Below are 26675 nucleotides of genomic sequence, written 5' to 3' on the forward strand. Positions count from 1 at the left end.
AAACAGGGGCTCACTATGTAGTTTAGGCTGGCCTTAAACTCAGTGATCCTCTTGCTTTAGCCTCCTGAGGACCTGGGATTACAGGTGCGCACCAAACACACCCGGCTTTTTTTTTTGTAAGAATATTTTATGTCTTGTACTCTACTTTAAAGATGATACACAGTGTAAAACCTACTGTTACTCTCTTAAATACATAATTTCATTCTGTTTTTTATAAATCACCCCAATACATGTTGCTGCTTATATTTTAAATAATTTATCTGTACAAATACTTCTCAAAAATTTTAATTATCAAGAATACCCTAATTAGTGTTTTAATCAGTGTGTGTTGAGACAAGCCCAATCAAGTGATCTCATATGCACAAAGGAAGAGCTCTCCTAAAACAAAAGGCTTGTATAAGCTGCTTTAGTTATAGGTAAGTCCAAAAACACCCTAAGCAAGGAGGGTAAAGACAGCACCATCTACCCTAAATACTCTCATAGCAAAGTCCTCAGGATACTCACCTAACGATGTTGTCTTACCAGTAATAACATGTGGAGCATGTTTCGTAGCAGCTGAAATGGGGGGAGTGCTCTTTAATTGGTCACAAGAATCATCCTTGACATTACAGAAAAAGTGGGAAACATCTCTAGCTATTTATATGTAGCATTTCATGAAAGTCATCAAGGACACATCAAATTTAATTAAAAAGCAACCTCTGGCTTGGCATGGTGGCACACTCCTTGTAATCTCATCATGTGGAGAGGCTGAGGAAGGAGGATCCCAAGTACAAGCCCAGCCTGGGCAACCTGCAATTTAGTGAGACACTACCTCAAAATTTAAAAATTTCAGAGATGCTGGGGATGTAGCTCAGTGTGAAGACTCTGGGTTCAGTCCCCAGTATGATTAACAAAACAACAACAAAACCCCAGAAGAGCTGTTTAGATACCTTCAAACATCAGGCCAGACTCTGGTATCTTTGAAGACTATATTAAACCCTTGGTGAAACAGTCACCAGGCTTAAGCAGGTCAATAAAAGTAGAATTTACTGCTCACAGACAAACAGTTATATTTTCTCCATTCAATTAGAAAATTGGCTCCCTGAGGGCTGGCCAGATAGCTCAGCAGATTAAAGTGCCTGCTTAGGCAGATGCAGCGGGGTTTGATCCCCAGCATGCTATGCTGGCCCCGTCCCCCAAGGTGTGTAGAGCAGGCAATTGAGACTGGGCACACTGACATGCGCCTGTAATCCCAGCACTTGGGGGGCTGAAAACAGGAAGATCACGAGTCCTACCTGTGTACTGAGATCCTGTACTAAATACATACAAATAAATAAATATAAATAAAAAACGGCTACTTAAGAGCAAGCAGAAATTGAGCATTATTTGTTGTTAGACATATATTTTATGTTTTTACACAGAAGAATAAAGTAAGTTAATTTCCAACTGAGATGACTATAAATATTTAACTTTTCACCATGCTGGACTCAGGGATCTTGAGCTTCTGCAGGTTGGTCACATGGTCACCTAGCTCTTTTTTTTTTTTTTTTGCAGAACCAGGGATTGAACTCAGGCCCTTGTGCTTGCCAGGGAAGCACTTATTCCACTGAGCCATCTCCCCGGCTAAATATTTAACTGTTAAATATTCTTAACTTTTAAAATGTTTAACTAAAAGACCTTACAAAATACGTAGTAAGCATTTTTTGTTTTTCTCCGTGTCATACGTGTTCTGAAATCCTAAAGACTAAAACACTAATCCCAAAATGGGTCAAATTAAACCCTTATTTCAAAACCAACATGCTGACTTTTGGACACATCAAAAGCCAGCAAGCCTTCTTAGCTGAAATAGCATCAATAAAAGCACAATGTATTTGTACATTAGGAAGCTCAGCTCTGGGAACAGGAATGACAATAAACGTATCTTTTTTCATTTAGGGTAGTATTAAACCAAAGCTATCTTCAAGTGAGCCAAATCGATGGCTCATTAATTCTACTGAATTATAAACAAGATAGTAAAAGGGTAAATTTTATGTCATATATATTTTGCCAAAAATTTTTTTAAATTAATGTAATAAACCAAAACCCAACAGAGTGTGCATTTAAATGGATACACCGTGGGATATGTGATTTGTATCTTAATAAAACTATTTTTTAAACAGCTACAATGTTGTCTGCTTCTGGCAGAATCCTGGCCGCTACCTTACTGAGGAGGTTCATGGAGGATACAGCAGATACTCCTGCAAGTGGGAAGCGTCTGAGTACTGCCATTGAGACTTTGTCATGAGCTACAAGCTCCTTGACTCTTCTAAAATAAATTGTGTAAGACAATAAAAATGCACACAAATAAAAAGTCACATACTTGGTTCCTTTAAGCTTATTTAATATTTGAACTCTTATTTTCTATTTTCCCAGGCCCCAGAAAACAGAAAGTTTTTAGATGACCAATATTTTGTTCCAGAAACATACAGCCTTATTAGCTAATTCATAAAAGAGCTATTTTACAAAGGTATATCTGGATAATTAGAACAATAAAGTCTTTTAGGTATTTCAAAATGTGATCAGTAAAAATACATGATTATTAATAAAGTTCTTTTAAAGATAGTTCCAGATTTTTTTAAAAGCAATTTCTGTTAAAGAGTACATGATTGTATGGTGAACAGGAAAATAAAATGTTCTAGTAGGAAGAAGCTTATTAAAAATAACCAACAGTGTGCACATTACAGTTACCATTTTTGAAATACTTCTGCTTAGCAGTTGGCACCTGGAAACGGCAGGGAGGCTTCCTTCGAGGAGGTACATATGTCCCTACTAATTTATTACCACAACGCCCAGCTTCAGTGGTGAAGGCCTAGGGAGTAAGACAACAGGAATTCCTGAAGACAGAATGCTTTTGCAGATCACTCTAAAAAGGCAGCCATGTCAGAAAACACAAAACGGGGGGAGGGGCTTAGCCCACAGCGCGCTGCAGGAAGCTGCTCATAGTTCTGCATCCGGAGCGCTCCCGCCCTATCCTCTGCAGTGTCCTCCAGGACCCGTAGGAAAGGAAACACTGACCAGCACTCTAGCAGTTCCAAGTAACATCACGCAGCAACTTCGCGGGAGACAGCTTCCACAGCGAAATATGGATGCCCCAGGTAATGCGGTAATTTACAAAATGTCAAAAAAAGACCCAAGAAATGACAATTTGCAGGAAATATATCTTCTAAGAATCAGGGAAGAAAAGATCTTTTTCCTCTGTTGTCACAGTAGCTCTTTCTCCCTCCTCAAAACAGTAAGAAACAAATAAAAGGGGACTTACTTCGTAATAGTCATTAGAAGTTGTTTTGGGGGAAAGAAAGCCGAAAGCTCTTACTATGTACCTCCCATGCAATATAATAAATAGTTAAAATTTAAGTTCTAAAAGCCAACATAACTCTAACAGTCCAAGTTAGCTGATTTTAAAGTATATAAAATATATGGTAAGGATGATAATGATATTTTTAAATTACAGCACTTCTCTGATTGCCTTAAGTCTGTTCTCTAAAAAGGAGGGAGACACTTCTAATGTAATTTGGCACTTCATAGCAAAGGAGCCATTGAGCCGGCTAGAGAGCTGAGTGTCACTTGCAGGTCACTTCCACAGCTACCACAGAGCTTTCTGGCTTTGGGAAGACTATTTTCCATTTCCTTGCACAAGAACAGATTCCAACTTGTAGTCATATAACTTTAACCACTTTGAGATGAGAACTAGTCTCACTCAAAGATAGGGAAAAAATCTCACTCAATCATCCTAAGAGGCAGACAGGAGAATCTTGTGGATTTGGTTATAATGAATGGCCAAGATGAAATGGGAGGCATGGGAAGCCAGGCTGGAGGGGGAGAAAGGAAAAAGGTAAGATCAAAGGAATGCTCAAAACGGTGTTGTTTTGTTTTGTTTCCAGAATTAACTTGTCCTGGGGCTTCAATTGAAAATCTAATTCATTTGCAAGTATTACAGCTATAGTCCAAGTATTTTTTTTCAGTTAGCTCTGTTATGGTGCAAAGGAGAGAAAGCAAAAAATAATCATGAAGAACAAGATAACGGCTGATGTTGACGAGCAAACAAAGCTCCATTCAAGTTTTCTGAGTGCTAGAGAATTATGCAGTGACCTGTAGTGTCTGCGGTTAAGGGGAACATCGTGTTACATTTACCTCTCTCCTGCCTCCTCATAGTTTAGTGGCAGATGGCTACAAGCGTAACCCTTTTCCTTGGGAGTGAAGTTATTTCCAGCAGCACAATATAACCATTTGGTTTCTACTTGATTCTCCTAAGAGATACAGAAAGTTCCAAATTCCAAGCTTCACTTATATATTAGCTTCTGCTTCTAAAATTTTAAAGCCCATTCTGATTGAATTATACTTGACCTATGACTAGAAATATAATTGCAATTGATAGATGAGGTACAAAGATAAAAGGTGATCTACCTAAAAACAGGCCAAATTTGAAGAACAGAAACAGGAATCTGGACACAAATAAACGAGCTTGTTAAGCTGTAGTGGTGTTTATAAAAGTTGGGAATCCTTACCACTTATGGTGAGAGGAAAACTTCCCTTTTGGGGTAGGGCTGGGGGGACTGTCGGAAAGAATAAAATTATAACCGACTACCCACAGAATTTAGTGGGCACTGTTGAAAAATGTAAGCAATGGACGAACTCCTTGTTTATTAACAGAATTTACAGATTAGCAAATGACTTTTAGTCGGAAAAGTATTTCAATAATATTTACCTAATGCACAAAGAACATCAGACAGCTGATGTAGTTAAAGGAGTTCTCAAGTCACACTTCTGCCACGTCTGTCCTCTGCGGGCGCTGCCAACGTTGCTATCACCCTGGCACAGGCAGCCCCAACGCTGCTGCAGCATCCAGCGTATACTCTGGCCTGCATTTCCTAAGGTCATTCGAGGCCCAGTGAGCAGAGCTGCAGTGGCAAAGGCAGAGGACATGCCTCTGGAGCTGCTGGGAGCAGTTCTGCCGCCTCCACCACATCTCTGTGCACTCCAGCGTGTTCTCCTTGGGGCTCAATGAGCCCTTTGGCACCATCAGTGCAAAAAATTCGAGTCAAACCTCCAGGTACTATTATTTTACTGGCCTTACAATTAGCAGTACCGGTGGCTAACAACAGCCATGGTTCAACTCAGTAGTGATTCAGTTTAGATAACCTTCCCAAACTCTTCCCCCCATCCCGCCCTTCCTTAGCAACCCCCACCACCACTGCCACCACCGCCACCACCACCACCACGGAAGCATTTCCATTTGTTTGTTGTTACTTCCTGCTCAATCTGCAGGGATGTTTTTACACAAGTGCCAATATCTAATGCATAATTATACAAATGAAACAATACCAATAACAAATTTATAATCAAGAAAATAAAAATTTGCTTTCTTTTCCCTCCCAAATCCCAACCCTCAATAAAAAGACAATAGAAGAAAATACACCCATTTTCAAGTCCCTGCTATTTAGAACATTGAGGATTCTTGTTAACTGGGGGCAGATCCCAGCTAGAGAAGTACCTGCCCCGGGTGGCAGGAAGCCCACATACTCTGCTCACCTGGGCAGCACCCAGCTTGAGTTCTCTGCACCTAAGGGCCACAGAGCACACCATGCCCGCAGGGGAACCCTCAGAAAAGCAGTGTTCTGGGCAGTGGAGGGCATGGCACGGACTTCAGTGAAGGTGAGATGTTTCTCCTCCCTTCCCCTTCTCGCTTTCGCTTTTGTATTACCTCTCTATTAACCTTCTTGTACCCCATCCTGACCTCTGCTTCAGGAGCAATTGATCCTTGGGTGTACTAAATACAAAAGGCTAAAACTCTCACTACTTAAAACAAAACAGAGCAAATAAAAATTAAAATGTGCTTTCAAATATGGAATGAGTCAAATAAATACATCTGATTTTCTCTTTTTCTTATGTCTAAGTACAATTTTATATACTACACCCAAAGCTCTATACATTTGGTTTTTGTTCTGAATCAAAATGACTTTCCAACAGTGAGGAGAGTGAGGCAATGGACCTTCCCTCACTGACAGGCCAGTGAGCTGCCAGACTGTGAAGAACTAGTCCCGCTCCGGGCACCTTGGGACATGGCTAGTCCCCAGCGGTTCTCAGGCAGGTCCTCTAGCACACTATCTGCATCCACACTGAGCCGGGATGTGGTTGATACAAGGCCGATGCTCAAAGTCCAACAACCTGCAGTCACCTCCAGGACACTCGGCTCTAACTTTTATCTGAGGAGAAAAAGATATATGCAAACTGGGTTAAGCACAACTGAACAGGCAAAAACCCCAAACAACAAAATTCCAAGAAGAACGTATGAAATCTGTGGGCAAGGGTATGTGCTTGTAGTACCTCCTGGAAGTATCCAAGCTAGTGACTATGCGCTGTGGCAGTAAACAAAGACTGACACGTAGTCAAAGGGAGACGCTGGCCTCACTGTCGGAAAGGCACTGACGTATGAGGAGGACCAATTTTCCTCACTGGAAAGTCATAGTAGCATTAGCACAACACAATGAATTCATGATTTATCAGGTGTCCTGATGCTTGTGCTTTTGAAAAGGTGAAGAGCAAGAGAAAAGAGGGATAGCGTGGGAACTGACAATGGCAGTTCTTCTGAGAAAAAGAAGAGCACTGTCAGCAGACAAGAGCTTCCACTTGATATATGATGTTTAGAAACACAGTTTTTAAAAACAGAAGAGAAATGGAATCTCAGGAGGTTTTCATTTTAAAGAATAATAAATCTGCTATTCAATGTACTGTTTTGGCAGGATGATTCTAGAGTCAGATACCCACAATTTCATATACCTGAGTGCTTGTCTGTGAGGGCTGATCCAGACAGCCTTTGGCAAAGAAGGGTGTAGCTTTCCTCCACCTTCTGTAAAATAAAACCCGAGAGCTTTGGACATTTGGACAGCATAAGAAAAACAAAAAACAAAAAACCGTTCAAAGTAGGAAAGAAGGCATTTTATGGTTTGCGTTAGGGTTAGGGAGATTTCAACATTAATACTGACCATTAATAATTTTGTTAATGTGAGTGAGGCTTGGGGACCTACTAAAGGGTTAGGGAGACATATCAGTGGCATAAGCACCTGCCTGGCAAGCATAAGTCCTGAATTCAATCCCCGGTAACAAGATATTACTACTAATAATAATTTTGTTAATGTATAGAGGGAAAATAAATTCTCTTTTTTCATTCCTCCTTTGACCAGCTTCAAATACCCCCAGGAAAAATGTATGTGCATGAGGGTGGGCAGGAAAGGCAACTCTCCCTCTCCAGCAGGAGCCTGAATGCAGCCTCACATCATGTGGTAGAAACTACTCGAGGGCCAACTGCCCACAGCAGGCTTCTCGCTATTTCATTTAGTCATATGAAAATCTACTATATGAAGTTAAAAAAATTAAGAGTGAACAATCTTTAGCTAAAAGATGAAGAACATGCTTTTAAATCAGTTCCTAAAGCCTTCCAACTAAATGATGTGATAAAAAATACATGAACTCTATCCACTAGCTGCCGTCTACCAAAGGCCAACTGTAGTAGGGTCCTTTTCTTCAAAAGTGCCACATAAGTCATTTTTGAAACAGAGACATCTTCCAGTACCAACTTCTAAAACATCCTATTCATGTCCAAGAGTGTGGATTGCAGGAGCCTCTGAGGCCAGCTGCTGCCTGTCATGGCACCTAGAAAACTCCCAGCATGACCTTATGAGTCACAGGTGATTAACAGGTCACAGCAAGGCACAGCAACTCGTAGCCCAAATTCAGAACTACACAAACCCTACTGTTTATGTTATCTGATGGCTGCCCGACAACTTCCTGGGTATTTAACTTTTTTTTTTTGTAAGGGTAGAAGTGGTTGAGGCAGGGTCTTGCTACGCAGTTCAGGGTGGCCTTGAACTCACTATGAAGCCCAGGCTGGGCTCAAACTCACAACTCTCCTACCTCTGCCTCCCAAGTGCTGGGCTTACAGGCCATTTTGACACTCTTAAACTTAAAAACACAAACAGTTACAGAGGTACAACATTTTCTCTGCTTGTGATATGTCACAAGATAAACAGTGTACATCTTAGCTTTTTATCTATGCCTATTATGAATAAAACCCTAAAGATCCAAAACCTGGACAAGTCTACTTGCATCGGCATTTCAGTGATTCCTTACTTTTGTTCTGCTAAGCGTGTTTCTTATGATTAAGTCTTATAGATGCTTAAGTGTAAGGTACCTTTAAGTGTTCAAGGTCAGCCTCTATCTTACGAATGTACTCCATGATCTGGCTTTGCGAGTCTGTGCAAGAGGAAGGACTCTGGATCTCAAAACAGGAATCCTCCACAGCTCCCCAGCGCCGCTGGACCAGGAATTCCGTGGTAAATGGTGAAGCTGCCCCATCAGAATGAGCACTCTGGGGAGAGTACTGTTGCTGGTAGGGAGAGTCCACAGTAGGGATGCCTGCCACAGGCTGCAGGGCGAATGAGGAAGTCACCTCCTCGTCTGTGGAGCTCTCCTGCACTGCGTCATAGCCATCAAGAATCAAGCAATTTCCTATCGAAGAAGACAGAGTGCTCCGGTGAGATGAGCACTGACGTTAGGAAGTCAGAAAACAGGCTTCTGTGCTGACGACTAAACAGCTACTAAGGAAATCTATTAACTCCAAAGGTTCAAGTCTACCAGGATGTACTTATGTCAGATTACAGCTAAACTTGGTAAACTTTCATGGTAGCTCCTAAATAATTTCACATTAGCATTTGCAAATTTTAAAGCTAGAAGCCTTGGAGGACAACCCGCTCAGGCCCCTCCTTTCCCTCTCTCAGACAGGAGCTTTCTTTCCCTCAATAAATATATTCTGCTCATAAAAATAAATAAAGCTGGAAGTCTAAAGTCCTATAGGATCTCACCAGCACACGCTGCTCTACCCATCACGGCTCTTCTCTGGACCCTCCCACATTCTCTCGCATGCCCAGACCAAAAGTGCTCCCAGGCACCCGCAGGGAGCTGTGCTCAGCAAAAGTCCACTTCCCTGCAATCCCTGACTGCCCTCATCACTCGGCCCCGTCTGACTTATTTTCTTGCTAAGGCGGACATCTGTTTTCTTCTTCCTACTCTTTCGCCTAAGAGTAATTACAATTCTTGAGAACAGGGGACTTCCCTATATTCTACTCAGTTCTCTATTTCCTAGACGCTAGTAATTTCCTGTATGAAGGAGTAAATTAATAACATACAGAAATACACACAAATAATGCTCGGATACTGAAACAATATTCACCCCAGTATACAGGACAGTTAACAATGATCAAAATAAAAATTTAAAGATAAAGAAACTTGCCTGAGATGTGTAAATTAACATCCTTCTCTTCTTTTTTAATTGCTCCATCACCTTCTGATGGATTATCATCACAATGTGCTTCATGGGCATCAAAAAAGTGCTCTCCACTCTCATCAAGACCCCCTTCTGGATCTGTGGTAGACATCTCTGGGGTCAGAATCATGTGGTCCATTACTAAAATGTTACTTGCCTGGCTGTCTTGGGATGCCAGTACCACTGAATCCAGTGGAACAGATTCAGCTGAAGTCCGTGCACTGTAACAACCTGCAGTGTCACCAGTTCCAGTTCTAAAGGGCATCTGTCCTTCGGCAGGATGGTAGGCCTTAGTACTTCCAGAGTTCTGGATTCCACGGTCAGCCTGTGCCTCCTGAGAGGATAGCCTGTGTCTGGGGAAATGCTGCCAGTCTTCTTGATTGCTCTTCTCAGCCAAACTCAGCTGCTGTACCAGTAACTGCTTCAACAAACCCACTGACAAGTTAGGGCAGGGGAGGAAGTAAAAAACAAGAGGAAGAAAGAAAAGAAAAGCACATTTAGATTGCCAAGATTAGCTAAATTACCAATCATCTTTAAACTAAGTACCTTTTGATTATATAACCAAAATTTTAATCTTTTTCCAGTACTGAGAACTGAACCCAGAACCTCACACATGCTAGGCAACACTCTAGCTCTGAACTACAGCCCTCGTCCCAAAATATTTATTTTATACAATCACTTGTTTTGAAAAAAAGAAGTAATGTGTATCTTCTAAAGAACACAGAATACTAAACTAGCACTGACGAGAGTTAAGCATCCTAAGTAGGTAAGTGTTCCTGCTTAAAATTCCACACACAAACACTATTTTCTGTGCAACTGAAATAACAATCTAAAGGGACATAAGGATGCTAAGGCTGTGCTAGGTTAGACAAAAAAGCTAAACGTGCGGTTTTGTCCTGAAGCAAACACTGTACGTATTGGTATGTCTCCACATTTTTATTAGACACATACAACACTTGCTTTATGATTTATAGTAACTCAAGAATCTCCTAAAATGGCTGAACAGATAAAATTGCCTCGTTATAAAATTTAATTCCAGGGGCCGGGGAAATGGCTCAGTAGAATAAGCACTTCCCTGGCAGGCACAAGGGCCTGCGTTCAATCTCCAGTTCCACCAAAAATAAATAAATAAATAAATAATAAAATTTAATTCCAATGACTGGCAGTAACATACACATATACATATATATGTACATGTACATATGTATAATTTCAAAAATGAGACTGATCAGTACTTTTCGAAGTAACTACCGTACTAGTGGCGCAGCTTCTTTAGTTTACTGAGTAAGACCCAGTTAAACTCTGAATGGGCTAAAATCGTACCGAGTTCACTGATACAGTGACAGTGCTCTTGGGTAACGTTACTCAAACCATCAGAATCACTAAGCCTGTTCACTCAGGAGAATCTAAGGGTAGATTTCGATGGCCAATTCCTTAGCATCATAATGGGCTTCACAGGTACCTGATGTTTCTTCAGGTAAACAGCTTCCATATGTGTCTGCGTGTCTGATCATCTTTCTGTTTTACATTCACTTTCAGAGAGATGCCATGAATTCTTATGGCTTTGGCACCCAAATTTCTCTTCCCAATCTCACCAGGCCTAAAAGTCCAAGTTTCCTCCACTCACTTTCTCTTGAATGGCTTGTCCTTCATTATCTTAATCTTGACATGTTTTAAAATGGAAGGTAGAGAAGGGAGTAGAGGTTCCTTCTGCTTGTTAGTTCCAACTGAAAAGAATACTGCCACTGTCTCCAGATACTCCTTTTTCTTTGCCCTCATAGCCAGATAAGTCAATTATTCTAAAAATGTGATGACTCCTCCTTTGAGTCTAAAATCATTCTAGTCTAAACCCTTTCAGTATCGATCCCAGACCACTATAATCGCTCACTGAGCAAGTGCACCACTCCAGCCCTCTTTCCATTAAAATCCTTGAGCAGCTCTCCACTAGAATCTTTTTATTTATTTGTTTATTATTTTTTATGTATTTAGTACAGGGTCTACAGGGTCTTACTACACAGGTTGGACTCAGTGATCCTTGCTGTTTTCAGTCACCCAAGCGCTGGGATTACAGGTGCGCACCACCATGCCCAGTCTCAATGAAAGTCTCAGCACAGCCTGGGGCAGGGCCCGGCCCTGGCACGGCACACTGGGAACGAATCCCGGTCCTTGCACTCTGCCTAAGCAGGCACTTTAATCCACTGAGCTATCTGACCGGCCCCTAGAGTAATCTTTTATCATTAGTCATGCCCTAGCTTTAAAACCTCTAGTGGATTTCTACAGCTAGAGCAACTATTTATAGACTTTCCCCCACTTCCTTACACCTGAAGATATGCTAGTCTCCCACGGCTGCTGGTGATTTTCAGCTAGGCTAGAGGGGAAGGAGGCAGCTAGCAGAGTGCCGATGTGTGTGTGCGTGCATGCGTGTGCACACGAGCACGTGCAAGCGCTGAACTCTGGCAGAGAATATTACGATGTCCAAGAGAGAGCCAGAAGGACACGCATAGTTTCGAAAAGGCTTACAACACTGTGATGGGCTCCTTGAGGCATAGAGCCCCCAGTCTGGTGTCCGAAGTTCACCACAGCCGGACACAACAGCATGCTTTCAACCTTCCCAACTCTCCACACCCCTTTCACTTATAGCCCCTGCCACAGCCTCCCTGCTCCTCAGTATCCTTATATCGTCCTTTCTGTGTTTTGGTCCTATCATTATTCCTATCTGAATGACTTCTGTTCTTTCACAAACCTGTTCAAATCTTACCCATCCTTCAATACAGTAATCATATCTCTCTTGTTCTCTAATGTCTCCCTTCTCTGTTCACCCCAATCCAGATGAATTTTGACACATGAGCAATGCTGACTCAAAGGTGGGGGTGGAATGGGTAGGCAGAGTTTCCATCATCTTCCCCACTAAAATACAAATTTCTTGAAGGGAAAAGTTATAGCTTAGACTTCTTTAGATTCCCCCTAGATAACTTCAGTGTATTACACAACTTCTGGACTTAAGAGATGTGGTACACCCATCATCCCAGCACTTGCGAGGCTGAGGCTAGAGGATCACCCTGAGTACGAGGTTAGCCTGGGCTACATAGTGAGTTCAAGCTAGTCAGAACAACTTACATAGTAAGACCCTCCCTCAAAAAACAAACAAACAAACAAACAAACAAACAACCCAAGTACCTGTAGTAAGTTATAAATAAAACTTACAATTCCTTAGTGCATCCAATGCCCACCGTTCCTCTGAGACAGGCACGTGTGGATCTGGGATTGTGATGTGATAGTTTTCTCCGCTTTCCTGTAGTGTCCCATCTGCATGCTGCTCCTTTGCAAACTGTCTCTCAGCCACAAAGAGATCAACGGCCTCTGATTTTTCAGAAGTACTCAGTGAATGGGTCTGAGGTTTTGATGATATTAAGGAAGATTCTAATCCCAAATCTCTATCTAATCAGTGGAATGGAAAAGGCAGAGTATATCTTAATAAAACTTTAAACCTTAACACGAACATTCAGGAACTACTTGGAAAATAATAACCACCTAAGCTACAGAGATCTGCTAAGTAGAATATCCAACACTCAGGACAGTGCTATGCTGGCACAGTGAAGGCTCCAAAACAGTTTTCAAAATGCTAGAACCTGCATAAACCAAAAGCTTCCAAGTTTCTTTGCATTTTAGTAGGCAGAAAGTTATCTTTCAAGTTTACCTGGACTCTGTAGATTAGTGACTGAAATGCCATGATGTTCCACTTTTAATTTTGGAGGTTCTTCTTCATCATTGTCTCCTCTGTAGAAGAAAAAACACACTGTGCTTCAGGACATGCCCAAACATTGTTATGACCAAACAGAAGAACGATATATTTTTTTCTGACCCAAAACGCAAAAATCCTATTACACAACGAGCCCATTAGGACACCGAAGCTCACTCACTCGCAAGGCGGCGACTGCAGAGGAATCACTGGCTTCGTGGACTGCTCCTTCACTGACGCAGCCATTCGACAGATGAGGTCCTGCCAGCTTCAGGAAGTGGGAAAGGAATCCAAATTACAGACGGAAAGAAAAAAATACCTTTTAAATACACTCAGAAAGCAAAACAAGAAAACAGAATAAAGCAACAATTCTGCCAACACTAGCAACGTAAGACTAGCTGAGACTCTAAAGTGATAAAGAAAACCTAACAATGTGATAGATACACTGTCCATTTATACACAGTCACTGGAAACTTCTGAGAACTTTTCTTTAGAAAATTTCTTCTGCTTGAGAAAAAAGGTTTATACTAATATTATTTAGACAAAGATATCATGTCTCCATCTTGTCCTCTGAATAACTACCCTGAAGACAATATGCAATGTATTAAGTATTGTAACTATCCTAACCTGTTTCGAAACTATTTCATTGTTATTTTATCATTTTTTTCTCATTAAAATGAATAAAAAAAGACAAGAGAAAAGAAAAGAAAATTTCTTTCACTAGAATAAAATCAAAATGAAAGATTTAAATCTAAAAAAGCCGAAGTTGTTAGGGGACAATCTTTACAAGGACAGAGAAGGAGATAGTTGGTGATAATACTGTGTTCAGTTTTCAGAGTCTTTTAAAAGGAAGTTGAGTTTGTGTAATATTACATACGGGATAATAAAAATATTAATGACAGTAAGGTAGGTGATACATACACAGTCTTTTCAGAAACTGTCTGGGCCACCAGTTCATAAATTTGGGCCCCATTATCTGACATGGAGATGACGAATAAAGCTTTGTTATCTGAAGGAAAAAAAAAAAAAACACAAAATTCATCCTTCCATTCTGATCTAGAGACTATGAGTAGTATTTCTAGGCTCTTAGGAATATTCTGCATCTTAATTCAGATAAAGTTTGTATATGTTTCCTCCCTAAAAAGTCATCAAGCTATCTACTCAAATGTATCAGTTACTACATTATATATATATATATATACACACATATACATATATATATATACACATATACATATATATATATATATATCTTAAATAAAACAAAGATTATAAAAATTAGGTACTACTCCCAGTGAAGATCAGAAACAAGAGGTCCTGGACAGAGACACAACTCAGTGGAATAAGTGCCTGCTTAGCAAGGGCAAGGACCTGAGTTTGGTCTCTGGCACTCAAAAAAGAAAAGAAAACAAAACAAAACAAATAAAAGGTCAAAGTCCAAGAACTGAACTAGGTACTATTATTCCTTTCTAACTATTTCAACTGTGCTTCTGCTAAACTGTTATTAATAATATTCAATGATTGGCAGAGAAAAGAGGTCAGAAACTTATTTTTGCCATTATGACAGTAACAAGCTTTAAAAGGGGTATTGTGGTACAGTAAAAATATAACTTGCCAATATGAACTAATCTTGAAAAAGCCAAACACCCACTTCTTCTGTTTTTATCTCCCCACCATCACCAAATCAAAAAACACACTTCTCTAGTCAAAGACCTCTTGTGGGAATTAACTTCTCAATTCTCTATCTTCACTGGCATTTATAAATGATTTAAACATGTAGTAGACCCCCAAAGAATCGCAAAAACTTTCAAAAGCAGAAAATAACTCAGAGAATCAAAACATCTTAAGTACTGCAGAGGTGTAAATTCTTAACTTTTTTTCCATGTTTTACTTCCTTTTTATGTAGCTTTTAAAGACAGGGTCTCACTCTATAGTATAGGCTAGCCTGGAATTTACTATGTTGTCTAGGGTGGCCTCCTGTCCCAGCCTCTCATGTGTTGGGATTACAGGAGTGTGCCACCACACATGGCTAAATTCAGTTTTAACAAACTTCACTTATTTTTCAAAATATCAGTAAGTAACAAAACCCTATACCAGTTGTGCTACCAACAGAGTATATCTCCCGGCGCTTTACAGTTAATCTGAGGGTTAGCATCCTCCAGTAAACATACTTGCCTGTTGCTACTTGTCGAACCAGCACTGTATTCAACTTAATGACAGGACTAAACGTGTGTTTGCTATCAGCTGTAGATGCCAGAATCTTACTGTGGCACCGCAACACCAGTTTATCATCCTGCTTTTGTAACAACACCAGAATGTCTTCCAGCAGTAATGTATATAGATCTAGAAATAAAAATGCAGAAAGGTGGGAAGTACAGAAACTGAGTAGATTTAATTTTTAATAATTTGAGTGGGAAATTTTACTTCCCTAAATCTAAAAATTGATTTGATCCATTTTTTACTGTATTTCACCAAAGCAATCGGTCTATGACCAATAAAAACTAAAAACAATAATTCTTCACTGAAGTTAGCTCAGAGTTACTGGCTTAAAGACAACTTACTACTAAGACTCACAGAAATAGGACTGATTCATGACCAGGTTTTCTGCTCCATCCCTAAATAAACATTGAACACACTCCAAATAACACAAAGTAACACAAACAGACTTCCCACAGTTGTCTAAAGAACACAAAGTAGCATGCTGACTACTGCACTGTAAACTGTGAGTGTTTCTTCCTTTTCTCCCTTTGGCAAAAAGGACCTTTATTATTCTTTCCCTTTCTCCACTACTCCCCAAAATCTGACAGATGAGTCAGACTTACCAATAGTTTTGTCCCTATTCACCTTCCAGACCAATGGTCCTTCATGAATCATCTTCCTTTTTGTTAAATCTAAATTCTGCCAAACAATAATGTATACAAATTATTTCTAAGCACTCAGATCATTTTCCATAAAATCTGATCTCTTTTCAAAACACTCTTAATGTAAGATATGATTTGCATTCAACTATTATTGCAGTCAGTTTTAAAAGGGGAATAAACCTGAAAAAAATATTTTTAAAAAGAAACGGCATCTTGCAGAAAAAACATTCAGGAATGTGTCATCTTCCAAATCTCACTCCAAATAGATGATAACAGCTTAGGAAAATGAAGCTACCAACACACAGCTACTGCATTTCCATCCCATGCCTTAGGATGAAGAAGACACATAATGTATAGCTTTGTCTCTAAGAGGCTTTTGAACCTTACAGTTCCAATTCTAAAGGAAGTTGTAAAGAATGGCATTCAACATGAAAGGCCCAATGCTCACTCTATATGTCAATAAATTATTAGTAAGAGAATTTTTTTTCCTTTTTAGCATAAGTACCACCAGGAAAAACTCAGCCTTTGACGTTAACAGGCTATGTTCATTAAAATGATTTTCCCCCACTGGTATCTAGGGATTGATCTCAGAACCTTCACCTTGAGCTACATCCCCAGCACACTGTTACTGTTTATCTTGAGACAAAGTCTTGCTAAGTCATTAGGTTGCCCAAGTTAGACTCACTCTGAGATCTTCCTGTCATAGTACTAATGATACAGTCATGCACCATCAGGGCTGGCTGCTTAGCATGCTTTCTGATAAATGTTATATATAAGACAAATCTATTTTAAAAAGACATCAAATAATCTGCCAAAACAACTATCTAGAAAAATGGTGTAAGAAACTTAAAATACTAAAACATTTATGATACAAAAGCTCAAACACTGGAAGTGCTAATTAGGGCCAGGGAGATAGCTCAGTGGCACAAGCACCTGCCTGGCAAGCACAAGGTCCTGAGTTTGATCCCTGGCACACACACACCAAAAGGAATTAGTAAATACTTCATTATCATTTTTGTAATAGTTTCAACTTTTTATAGTTTTTAAGAGCTTCAGGGGAAAAGAATTATCTTACTTTATTAGTGATACTGAAAGTTCTGGTAGTAAACAAGTAACAGGACACAGTAAAATTCAATTTACTAAGGACTAGTGCTTGTTAGTTTACTGACAGTTGCTGTCATGGAAAGTTAGTTCCTCACAAAACAGTCTTCTAACAAAAGATACAAGTAACCAGCGTACAGATCAAACATAGAAAGTCCCAATAAAATCATAAATACAAGTATGATATAGAACTCCTTCAGATGACGGAAGGAGACGTTAATTACCTGCAGTCTTTAGTACATTTTATTTTATTTTTTAAATTATGATTAGACCATCTCTCACCCTGAGCTCTTCAACATTTGGGTACTCTGACAACTTCAGATTGGAAGTATCAAGGCGACGCTGATAATCTTCTAAGCGCTGAAAAATAGACAAAATGGAATCGTGGTTACTGCTTTTCTCATCAAAGATCTCTGTTTCTAAATCAACGGACTTTTAAATCCGCATTTCATGAAGCTTGATGAGATACTGGGCATGACAGGTCATTCGCACTTTCTTAAATACCTCTGCCTGGCTACAGTGCGATTAGGCTTAGTCTTCTTTCTCTTTGCTTGTCCCTTCTCAATCCTTTTTTCAAGCTTTGGCTCCTACCTAGCTTATACTTATGTAAATTAGTTACACAGTACAATATTCAGAAAATTATATAAAACATACAAGAAAAATTCTTTCAATTTTCCTCAATTTTATCTAAAGAAGGAATCACTAGGATCCACTTCCATAGCCTTTGAGAAAAACCCTATGTCAATAGAGCGCATCCATATCCACGTACAGTGATCTCTGTGTGTGCTGAAAAGCGGCGAAAAGGATGTATGTAATCTTTCCAAACAACTGGGGACAGTACTGTGGCTTCCTATGGTATTCCTACATGCATTCCTCATCCAAATGGCAGGTTAACATTTTCACAAACATGTTTCTGTGTGTATGTGTGACTTATCAATGTATCTTGGAGATTGTTCCACATTAGGTCACTCAGAGAGACGTCTAACTCTTTTTCAATAACCACACAGCATTTAACTGTGAATAAACTATAATTTAACTTCATCTTAGTGATGATAAATCAGTTAACTCCAAAGTTCTCCAATAACAAACTCTGTATTAAGATGACCTGAACACTTGTGCAGATGTAACTATAGAATAAATTTCTACAAGAACTACTACATTCAAGGGTAGTGTATTCAAGGGTATAAGCTTCATCAACAATTCTTTTTTTTTTTTTCATCATCAATAATTCCAAGCATGGGGCCGGGGAGATGGCTCAGTGGAATAAGTGCTTCCCTGGCAAGCACAAGGGCCTGAGTTCAATCCCCGGTTCGGCCAAAAAAAAATAATAATAATAAAAAATAATTCCAAGCACACAGAAAAGTTTCAATATGTATAATGACTATCTATTAGCTATATCAACCACACATGTTGGTATAATTACACTCTATTCATCTATTCACCGTTTTAGTTACACAAACATCATATATTTCAAAATAAATCACAGACATAGGTACAGTTTAACCCTAAACACTTCAGGATAGATACCAATAACAAGAGTTCATTATCTGCTTATAGTTCTTTTTAAAGGTCAAATTTACATGCTGTGAAATGAATGTTTTTAAAGTCTTTCTACAAATTTGGACATGTGCATATATACCTTTACAATTCAAACTCTTATCAAGATATGAAAAATTACCAGAGCACCCCAGAATGTGTTCTTGCACTTCTTCTCAGTTAGTATCCACTCGCACATCTCCAGGGGCAACCTTTTTAAAATATTTTCTGCCACAGACCTAGTCTCTCAGTTCATATAAATAGAACTGCACATATTACTTTGTGTCTGGGTTCTTTCACTCAGCATATTAGTGAGAGTGATTCCTTTTTATCACAAGTAGTATTCTATTCATGACGATACCACAGTTGGTCTATCCACTTTCCTGCAGATGATCAATTCTTGGGCTGTTTCCAGTTTCTGGCTGTTTTGAACAAAGCTGCCATAAACACTCCTATATAATTCTGTTTGTGGGCATAAATCTTCATTTCTCTTGACTAAAATCACTACAAACAGAGTTGCTGGGTCAAAAGGTAGAAGTACTAGGCAGGAACATTTTACTTTAAACACTGCCAAATTTTCCTCTGGCGCCTTATCATTTTATATTCCAAACAATACATTGCAAGTAATTTTTTAAAAAATTTTTAAAAATCATTTACTTTATTTGGCACAGGGTCTTGCTATGAAGCTCAGACTCATAGTAATCCTCCTGTCTCAGCCTTCCCAGTGTTGGGACTACAGGTATGCACCACCACACCTGGTTTGGGGGCCAGCATGGCATGCAGTACTGGAAATCAAACCTGGGTCACTGCACTTGCAGGGCAGGTGCTTAGTGCCAAGCTATCTCCCTAGCCAAAAGTAACTATTTTTCTACAACCTCCATAACAAAGTCATCATACCCAGTTTCTAAGATATTACACCCATTGTCCATGGCTTCAATTAACCTATAAATGTTCATTTGTTCACAATTTTTGTTGTTGTTGCTTCTGTTTGTTTGGTTTTTGTTTTTTGAGACAGGGTCTCACTATGTAGTTCAGGATGGTCATGAATTCATTATGCCTCAAACTCGTGGTACTCCTCTTGGATCAGCCTCCCGAGTGCCGGGATTACAAACATGGGCCACCATGCCTGGCCAATCGTAGGCTTCTATCTTCAGCATAGTCCTCTTGGAGGTGGACCTATATAGCTAACTGCTTACTGCACGTTTCCATCTGAAATCCAAGCCAAACTCATCATCTTTCCCACAAGCCTGAAAATCTCCTGACCATCCACATACAAAAGCCAGAAAGCTGGGGATTTGATTTTGATATCACTGCTCAAGTCTTTCTCTGAACCAGTAAGCAAGTCCTGCCAAGTTTACATGCTGAATATTTCTCCAGATTCGTCAATTCTCTACTCTAGTTGTACTGCTAACAGATTCATGACTGGGTTCTCCCATTCACTAACTTCCCCTTTAATGCAACCTCCACAGAACAGTATAAGTGATAAAATGAAATGGTAAACATCTTATATACCTTTAATGACTCCCTACTGCTCTTAGTCTTTAACATGTGAAAAAGTCTTTATATAATTTGGTTCTAACCTATCTTACCTCTTTTTATGACCCTGACACTTTTTAAGCTCATTCTACACTCATCATCGTTCAGTTACTCACACAGGCTCTGCTTCCTGGGTATGACAGGACTTCTGCACACAGTGGATCCTCTACCTTTGCTACCCACGTCCACACAGCTTAGGTTCTTTTCTACTCATCCTTTAGAGCATGTCTTAAACATCAGTTCTTGAGAAAGCTTTTCTTGATGACCACTACTTCACATCCCCAAACTCAACGAGGCTGCCCAGTTAGATACTAACAGTACCCTGGAATTCTCCTTCATAGCAGTTATCACATCCTGCTAGAAAACAAGCTCAACACTGACAGTCACTGTTTTCATTTTCTCACTCTATGTGATTTACAGTCTCAACTACTGTATGTCTAATCACCTACATAGAACAGCATATGTTCTACAATTATCTGTTGAACTCATACAGGAATGCATGAGGAAACAAACACCTAGAGACACTCAGAACAGTAAATATAACTCTGATATTCTATCACAAATTTATCTAGACTCATGTACTACATGAATAGCTAACAAAATCCCTGTCCATCACTTATGTAACGATCACCTTATTTATTAGTTCAGATTCCAGGGACTGCTACCTTTATATCCTTGACACCATCCTGTACCTTCTTGGTTTCCCTTTTTACCTGCTTGTTTTCTGCCTCCTTGACAGCCTGATTGACATAGTTTAGTATCTGACGACAGTGATCTGCAGCTTTCTTCACCTTCTCCCTTTCTGTGGGCCATTCTAAATGAGGGAAGAAACCCAAAATGGGAAATGAAGAAAATCAGAAAAATATACATATGACATTTCAGCTTATTTTAACAGTTTTAAGTACATACTAAGACCCTAAATATTTTCAGACCAGTTAAAACCTACGGTAGTCTCAACTCAGAAGTCTTTGGACAGGTGAGACTTTGATGACCCGTGTTTCCCCCCAAATAAAACCTAACTAGAGATAAAAAAAAAAAAAAAAATGCCAGCCCCAATCAGCCTATCTTTGCCTTACTTACCACGACAGAATAACCACTGTGAAACACAGTAGTGAGGTATGATCTTCTGTATGACACTGGCCATCACTATAGTAACGAGCTATTAATTACAGCTGACGTTTATTTTCCACTCAGGTCTTATTTTTGAGGAAACACAGCAGTACATTAAAACAAAAATTCATATTTAAAAACAAAAAAACCTATAGTATAGTATCTTAAATCTAGAAGTGATGTTTTCCAGAAAGTAGTGTGGTCACAGTGTTACATATTCCAGGAAGCAAGTCTCATTCACTGTTTAAGCTACACAAGTGGGACCCTTTTTGCTCCTGGAATTTCACAGTAGAAAGCTTACATGACTATGTCCAGTGAATCTGTTAAGAAATGTTTTTGAGTAACTCAATTCCAAAATATTTCTTTGAATTTGAGATTGTATTTAAAAAAAGAAAACAGATTATAACATTGTATCATTGAGAGATGAAGTTCACCAAAATATGTTGATACTACATCATTTCTACAGTCTAAAGAAATCAGAGCCACAATATCTCACATTATAATTGAATTTAAATAACAGTGCAGGTACACTGAAAAGAAACTAAAAAATAAAAATGAACATGTATAAATGTAAAACTACTTATTTTGCCAAATGCTGTCATTTTAAATTACCCAGTTATGCATTCACAGTCTCAGGCCTAAGAAGCAGTAGTTTGGCTGTGTAGTATTATTAATAAAAACTAAGCATAACAACCTAAAGCTCAACTGAGAAACTCAGATTCACCTCATATTTCAAAACAGGAGAGCTGGAATTATAAATGCATTGGTTTGCTTAATAAAAATAAGTTACATATATGGATAGATAACCTCTTCAACCCAATAGTGACTCTCTTTAAAGAAAAAAATACGTTAGAGTAAGCTTTTCCTATAAAAGCTCAGATGATAATTATTTTATACTTTTCAGGCTAAATGGCCTCTGTTGTAACTATTCAAATCTGCCAATATAATGTGAAAAACAGGAAGAGACAGATATAGTAGATGAACATGGTTGTGTTCTCATAAAACTTGATTTATGAAAACAGACAGTGCCTGATTTGGCTCACGATGCAGTTTTCCAAACTGTGCTAGAGCTACCAATAGAGTATATTAAATTAAACAGGCTGAAAGAGACTAAATTTTATCTTGTTAGAAAATTTTACCACACTATTTGGAAATCCAATTCTAGATACTGATATGTTGGGATAGATCGGTTAGCAGGACATGTTTTTATTTGGTGTTTGTTTCTAGCTTTTTTATTTCAGTGAGAATGTAATACCTGTGTATTTTGCAATATTATCCAAAAGAAGTGGGTACTTGGTAAGCCTCTGCATTTGAGTGGGAATGATATCCTTCAGCTGAAGACGACGACACAATGGATTACTCTCAGCATCCTGAAATTAAAGTTTGTTAAGTGAACCTGTAGTTCTTATTAAGACAATACCTATCTAACATGTAAAATGTATTCGATTTTTTAAAATACCCAGACTTATCTTTCTATGTGTCTGCTCTCCTTTAATCACATACTGGAGGAAGGCAAACTTTAACACTGAATCAATGATTTCTGCTGTTTAGGCAAAGACAGAGCGTCCATAATCAATTCCAAGAACTGCTTAACTTTTTTGTGTTAAAACAACTATATCTTCATCTACTTAAGACATCTAGGCACATCTTCTTGACTAGCATTCCTACAGATTCGTATTTCATTCCAAGTAGATATAATGGCTCACCAATCTATATACGCTAGCTCATCTTTATTTTTTATACATATTTATTGAGAAATAAATAGAATGAGACAGTTTCACAGCTGATTAATAGGACAGTTTTGATAGTCAATACACTGTACATTGTTATCTTCTTAGTGGTTATCCATAGTACAAGAAGCAGACAGGATATTCTGTCCAAAGACTGTTAGTACACCTCTTTCTTCTCATTAAGCAAAGTAGCTGTAAGTTTATCCTATTTTGTATACATAAATACAAAATAATCTTTCCTTTGGCTAGCTCATCTTTACCAGAGATCTCCAAACCTTTCAGTCACATTCCAGTCAGTAAATACTTATGTTTTGCAGGCCAGCTACTCAACTCTGCTGTATTAGCACAAAAAATAGCTACAGACAATCCATAGATCAAACAAACAAAACAAAAACAAAAAATCTCTCTAAGATGGCTTTGTAGATTCCAACATCTTGTGCGCACATCCCATATAATCCCATACCTCTAAGTGAGGATGAAATCTGCAAATACAAAAAAATGATAGAAAATCTTTCTTATGATTAGTTTATCATCAGTTAGTTAATCAAAAAGCAGATCATCCTGGGTAGGCCTGACTTTCAAAGCAGCCTTTGAAAGAGAATCTGGGCCAGAGAGATGCATTCCAGCTAGCCTGGAGTAAAGCAAAAATCTACCTGTGAACTGCCTAAGCATGCACAGAGATAAGGGCATTCCCTAGAAGCCCATACCACTTCCTTCACAAAACGCTGGGGACCTGAGTTATGTATTTGCAAGGAAATTAATTCTTATAACAACCACAGAGCTTAGAAGAGGCCCAAGTCTCAGAAAAAAACTGCAACTATAGCTGACATTTTAATATCAACCTGGTAAAACCCTGAAGAAAATATCCAGCTAAACTGTAGTAATACTCCTCAATCATAAAAACTTACAATGATAAATTTACAGGAAGTGGCCACATTATACCAATTTGTGACACAAGACAGGAAGTGAATACATCTTGTTACAATAGAATTTTTATTTAAACAACAGGCTGGATGTGGCCTTTGGATCAAGTTCGCAGGCTCTTCCCAGTACCAATACGCACTCCTACCCTAACGAGTATGACTGCTGTTATCACATTCCCTGAGCCTGATAGACACCTATTCTCATACTTTAACAATATTTTTTATTGGTGTAAATGCCACATTTCCTGATAAAACTCCCACGGCAACATGGATTTCTATGTCTCAAGTATTTTATTTTTTTCCTTTTTTGCATTTTTAGGGAAGGGTCTACAGGGTTTTCAGAGTCTCACTACTAGATCAGACTCGTAGAATGATCCATGTGTTTACAGCCTCTCAAGAGTATGTCAAGTATTTTAATGGATACATATTCTCTATTATTCTTCAATCCAAAATGATCTTTATGCCTTTCAGTAATTTAAGAAACATTATATGGCTTTTTAAAATAACACAAATGTAATCCTTTTAAAAGACATTCTAATTTGTGATAGCCAAATCTTGGAAACAACCAAGATGCCCATCACCTGAGGAATGGTTGAGAAAGATGTGGTATTTTTACACAATGGAGTATTATTCAGCTATTAAGAATGATAAACTGCAAGCCTTTATATTGAAGTGGATGCCACTTGAACATACACTCATAAGTGAAATAAACCAGACACACATGTGTAAATATCGTAGTCTCCCTAGTATAAGAACTCCAAAGAAGAAAAACAAATAGAAAGACATAATACAAGGAAAGGGAAAGCAGGATCTCAAGGACTAACTAATCAAGAGAGGGAATTGTGATGAGTTAGGAAACATGACAATGTTAAGCCATGCAGTTATATGTAAAAGATGAGCAAGGCAATGATCCGGAGAATATTCAGAAGATTCTTTAATCTAGGAGTTAATTGGAGGGATTCTCGCCCTGACTGGCTATGTATGCTGGTGCCTGTGGACTGGGCTGCTGCACTGCAGATGCTGATTTGTAGTAGTGGTTTCGTGTTGGGAGTGCCTGTCATTGTGGTATTCTGAGTGTGGGCGGCTTGTCATGACATGCCAGTTACTGCTGGGATGTCTCTCGGGTGGGTGGATGTTCGGGGGAGAGGGGGGTGGTGGGTGGGGGCGGGAGACAGGAGGGGGAATGTTGTGGGACTGTCCTGCTTCGGGGTTGTGTGTGGTGGGATTTTTGGACTTATGTGCAAACGTGAGAAGTATGGAATTCTTTGTCCTATTTTTAAAATATAATCTAATTTTTGAATGTTTTTTGTCGTATTATGTAGGGACTTGGGGTTCAACATGTCAATGCTTGATGGGAAGTGCCTGTTCCTTGTTATGCCTGGGGTGTTTGGGATGCAGTGAGATGGCGAGGTTGAGCTTGATAGCCTGGATCGTTTGATAGTGACAATGAGCTTGTCTTCTGGATGGTCGGCAGCCTGAGTTTGCAGACCAAGATTAGAGGAGGGGGAGGGCTGCAGGGAAGGCCAACATTTTGGCCCTAGTCTTCTGGGGTCGATTGAGACTCGGGACATATGAGAACCTGTACTGTGGTGTCGTGTGCCTCGGTGGTGTCCCGAGTTTTCTGATCGGGAGGATTGTGGGGCCAGGGAGGAGAGAGGTCGATGATGTGGGGTGTGCCTGGGGAGAGTCGCGTGGGGGGAGAACACTCTCTCGGGCTTTCGCAGAGAGCACGTTGGCCGGGCAGTGGCCGTGGCTCGTCCGCATGGCTGCGCTGACGGGGGTTCTGCGGTCTGGGGTACGGGATCTCAGGATGGATCCTGAGGGCATTTCGCTGGCCTTCTCAGACCAGAGAGATGTGGCTCTTATTGCATAGGTCCTGCTTTGCCTTGGTCTTGACCATCCAGTGGGGGGTATGAAGACGGAATATAGGAAATGGAGCCGTGCTGTTGGGTTGAGCTGTGAGGGACTCAGGTCAATGGTTTCTGATGTTGCCGGTTGAACAGAGGACCCAATGCTATTGTGGGCTACTGGACTCTTTTAGAGTGTTTTGCTGAGTTTGCACACCTATGGTATTCAATGACGGAACTTGGAAAAAGTGGGGTGTGCCTATGAGTGTCCATTTTGTATCTGTGTGTTCAGGGTAGTTGGGATGGATATATGGTTGCATTCTCTTAGTGAATGGAATGATTTGTTCTGATGGTGTTTGTAGGTGGGATCACAGGTCCGCATCTTGTACAGCGGTTAACCACTAGGAGGAATAATAGCAGTGTGTTGTTTGTTGAAACTGTGCTTCCGATTTGATTTGAAACTGTCTCATTGCTATGTTTATCAATAAAACTTTGAAAAAAAAAGACATTCTACATCAAAATCCTCCAAGTTCATTCTACAATTGATTACAAACTCTTGTTCTTTTCTTTCTTATGTGATTCACTCTACTCACTTGCACAAAAGTCTGGAATCGAGAATCCTTTTTCTGACGAGACTTGATCATTTCCAGGGCGAAAGGCTGGTTACTGCAAAATGTAGCAGCAGCATGTTTCAACTTCTCCTCTTCTGGTCCACTGAACTGTGCCAAGAACACAAAGGAAACAATACAGAAGGGGAAAATGAACTTAAATAGAAGGCTGGGTGAAACGTGAGAGGAAGGGCTGGCAAGACAGCTCAGTGGACTAAGCAGTTGGTTAGGCCAGCAAGCTGTGTAGTGAGACTCTGTACCCAATACATTAAAAAAATAAAATAAAATAAATAAAAGTGAGGCAACCACAATCCTTTTAATATTCCAGGAAGCATTCTTTAGGGACA

At 39.5% G+C, this 26675-nt stretch overlaps 1 protein-coding gene across 1 annotated transcript in view; it reads right to left on the reverse strand.

Moving 5' to 3' along the window:
• Positions 1-2342: 2342 nt before the first annotated feature.
• Positions 2343-26675, reverse strand: part of Arhgef12 (Rho guanine nucleotide exchange factor 12) — a 190842-nt gene continuing 166509 nt past the window's right edge. The window contains exons 26-39 of the mRNA XM_023721086.1: positions 26314-26439; positions 22476-22590; positions 20824-20924; positions 17321-17398; positions 15899-15974; positions 15252-15419; positions 13998-14085; positions 13258-13344; positions 13035-13114; positions 12542-12775; positions 9305-9772; positions 8207-8523; positions 6796-6865; positions 2343-6221 (exon numbers count right to left, since the gene is read on the reverse strand). Coding sequence (XP_023576854.1) covers positions 6211-6221; positions 6796-6865; positions 8207-8523; positions 9305-9772; positions 12542-12775; positions 13035-13114; positions 13258-13344; positions 13998-14085; positions 15252-15419; positions 15899-15974; positions 17321-17398; positions 20824-20924; positions 22476-22590; positions 26314-26439 — 2019 coding nt within the window. The 3' untranslated portion in view covers positions 2343-6210. The remainder of the gene's footprint in view (positions 6222-6795; positions 6866-8206; positions 8524-9304; positions 9773-12541; positions 12776-13034; positions 13115-13257; positions 13345-13997; positions 14086-15251; positions 15420-15898; positions 15975-17320; positions 17399-20823; positions 20925-22475; positions 22591-26313; positions 26440-26675) is intronic.

Source organism: Octodon degus, unplaced genomic scaffold, assembly GCF_000260255.1.
Source record: "Octodon degus isolate 3935 unplaced genomic scaffold, OctDeg1.0 scaffold00080, whole genome shotgun sequence".
Classification (NCBI taxonomy): Eukaryota; Metazoa; Chordata; class Mammalia; order Rodentia; family Octodontidae; genus Octodon; species Octodon degus.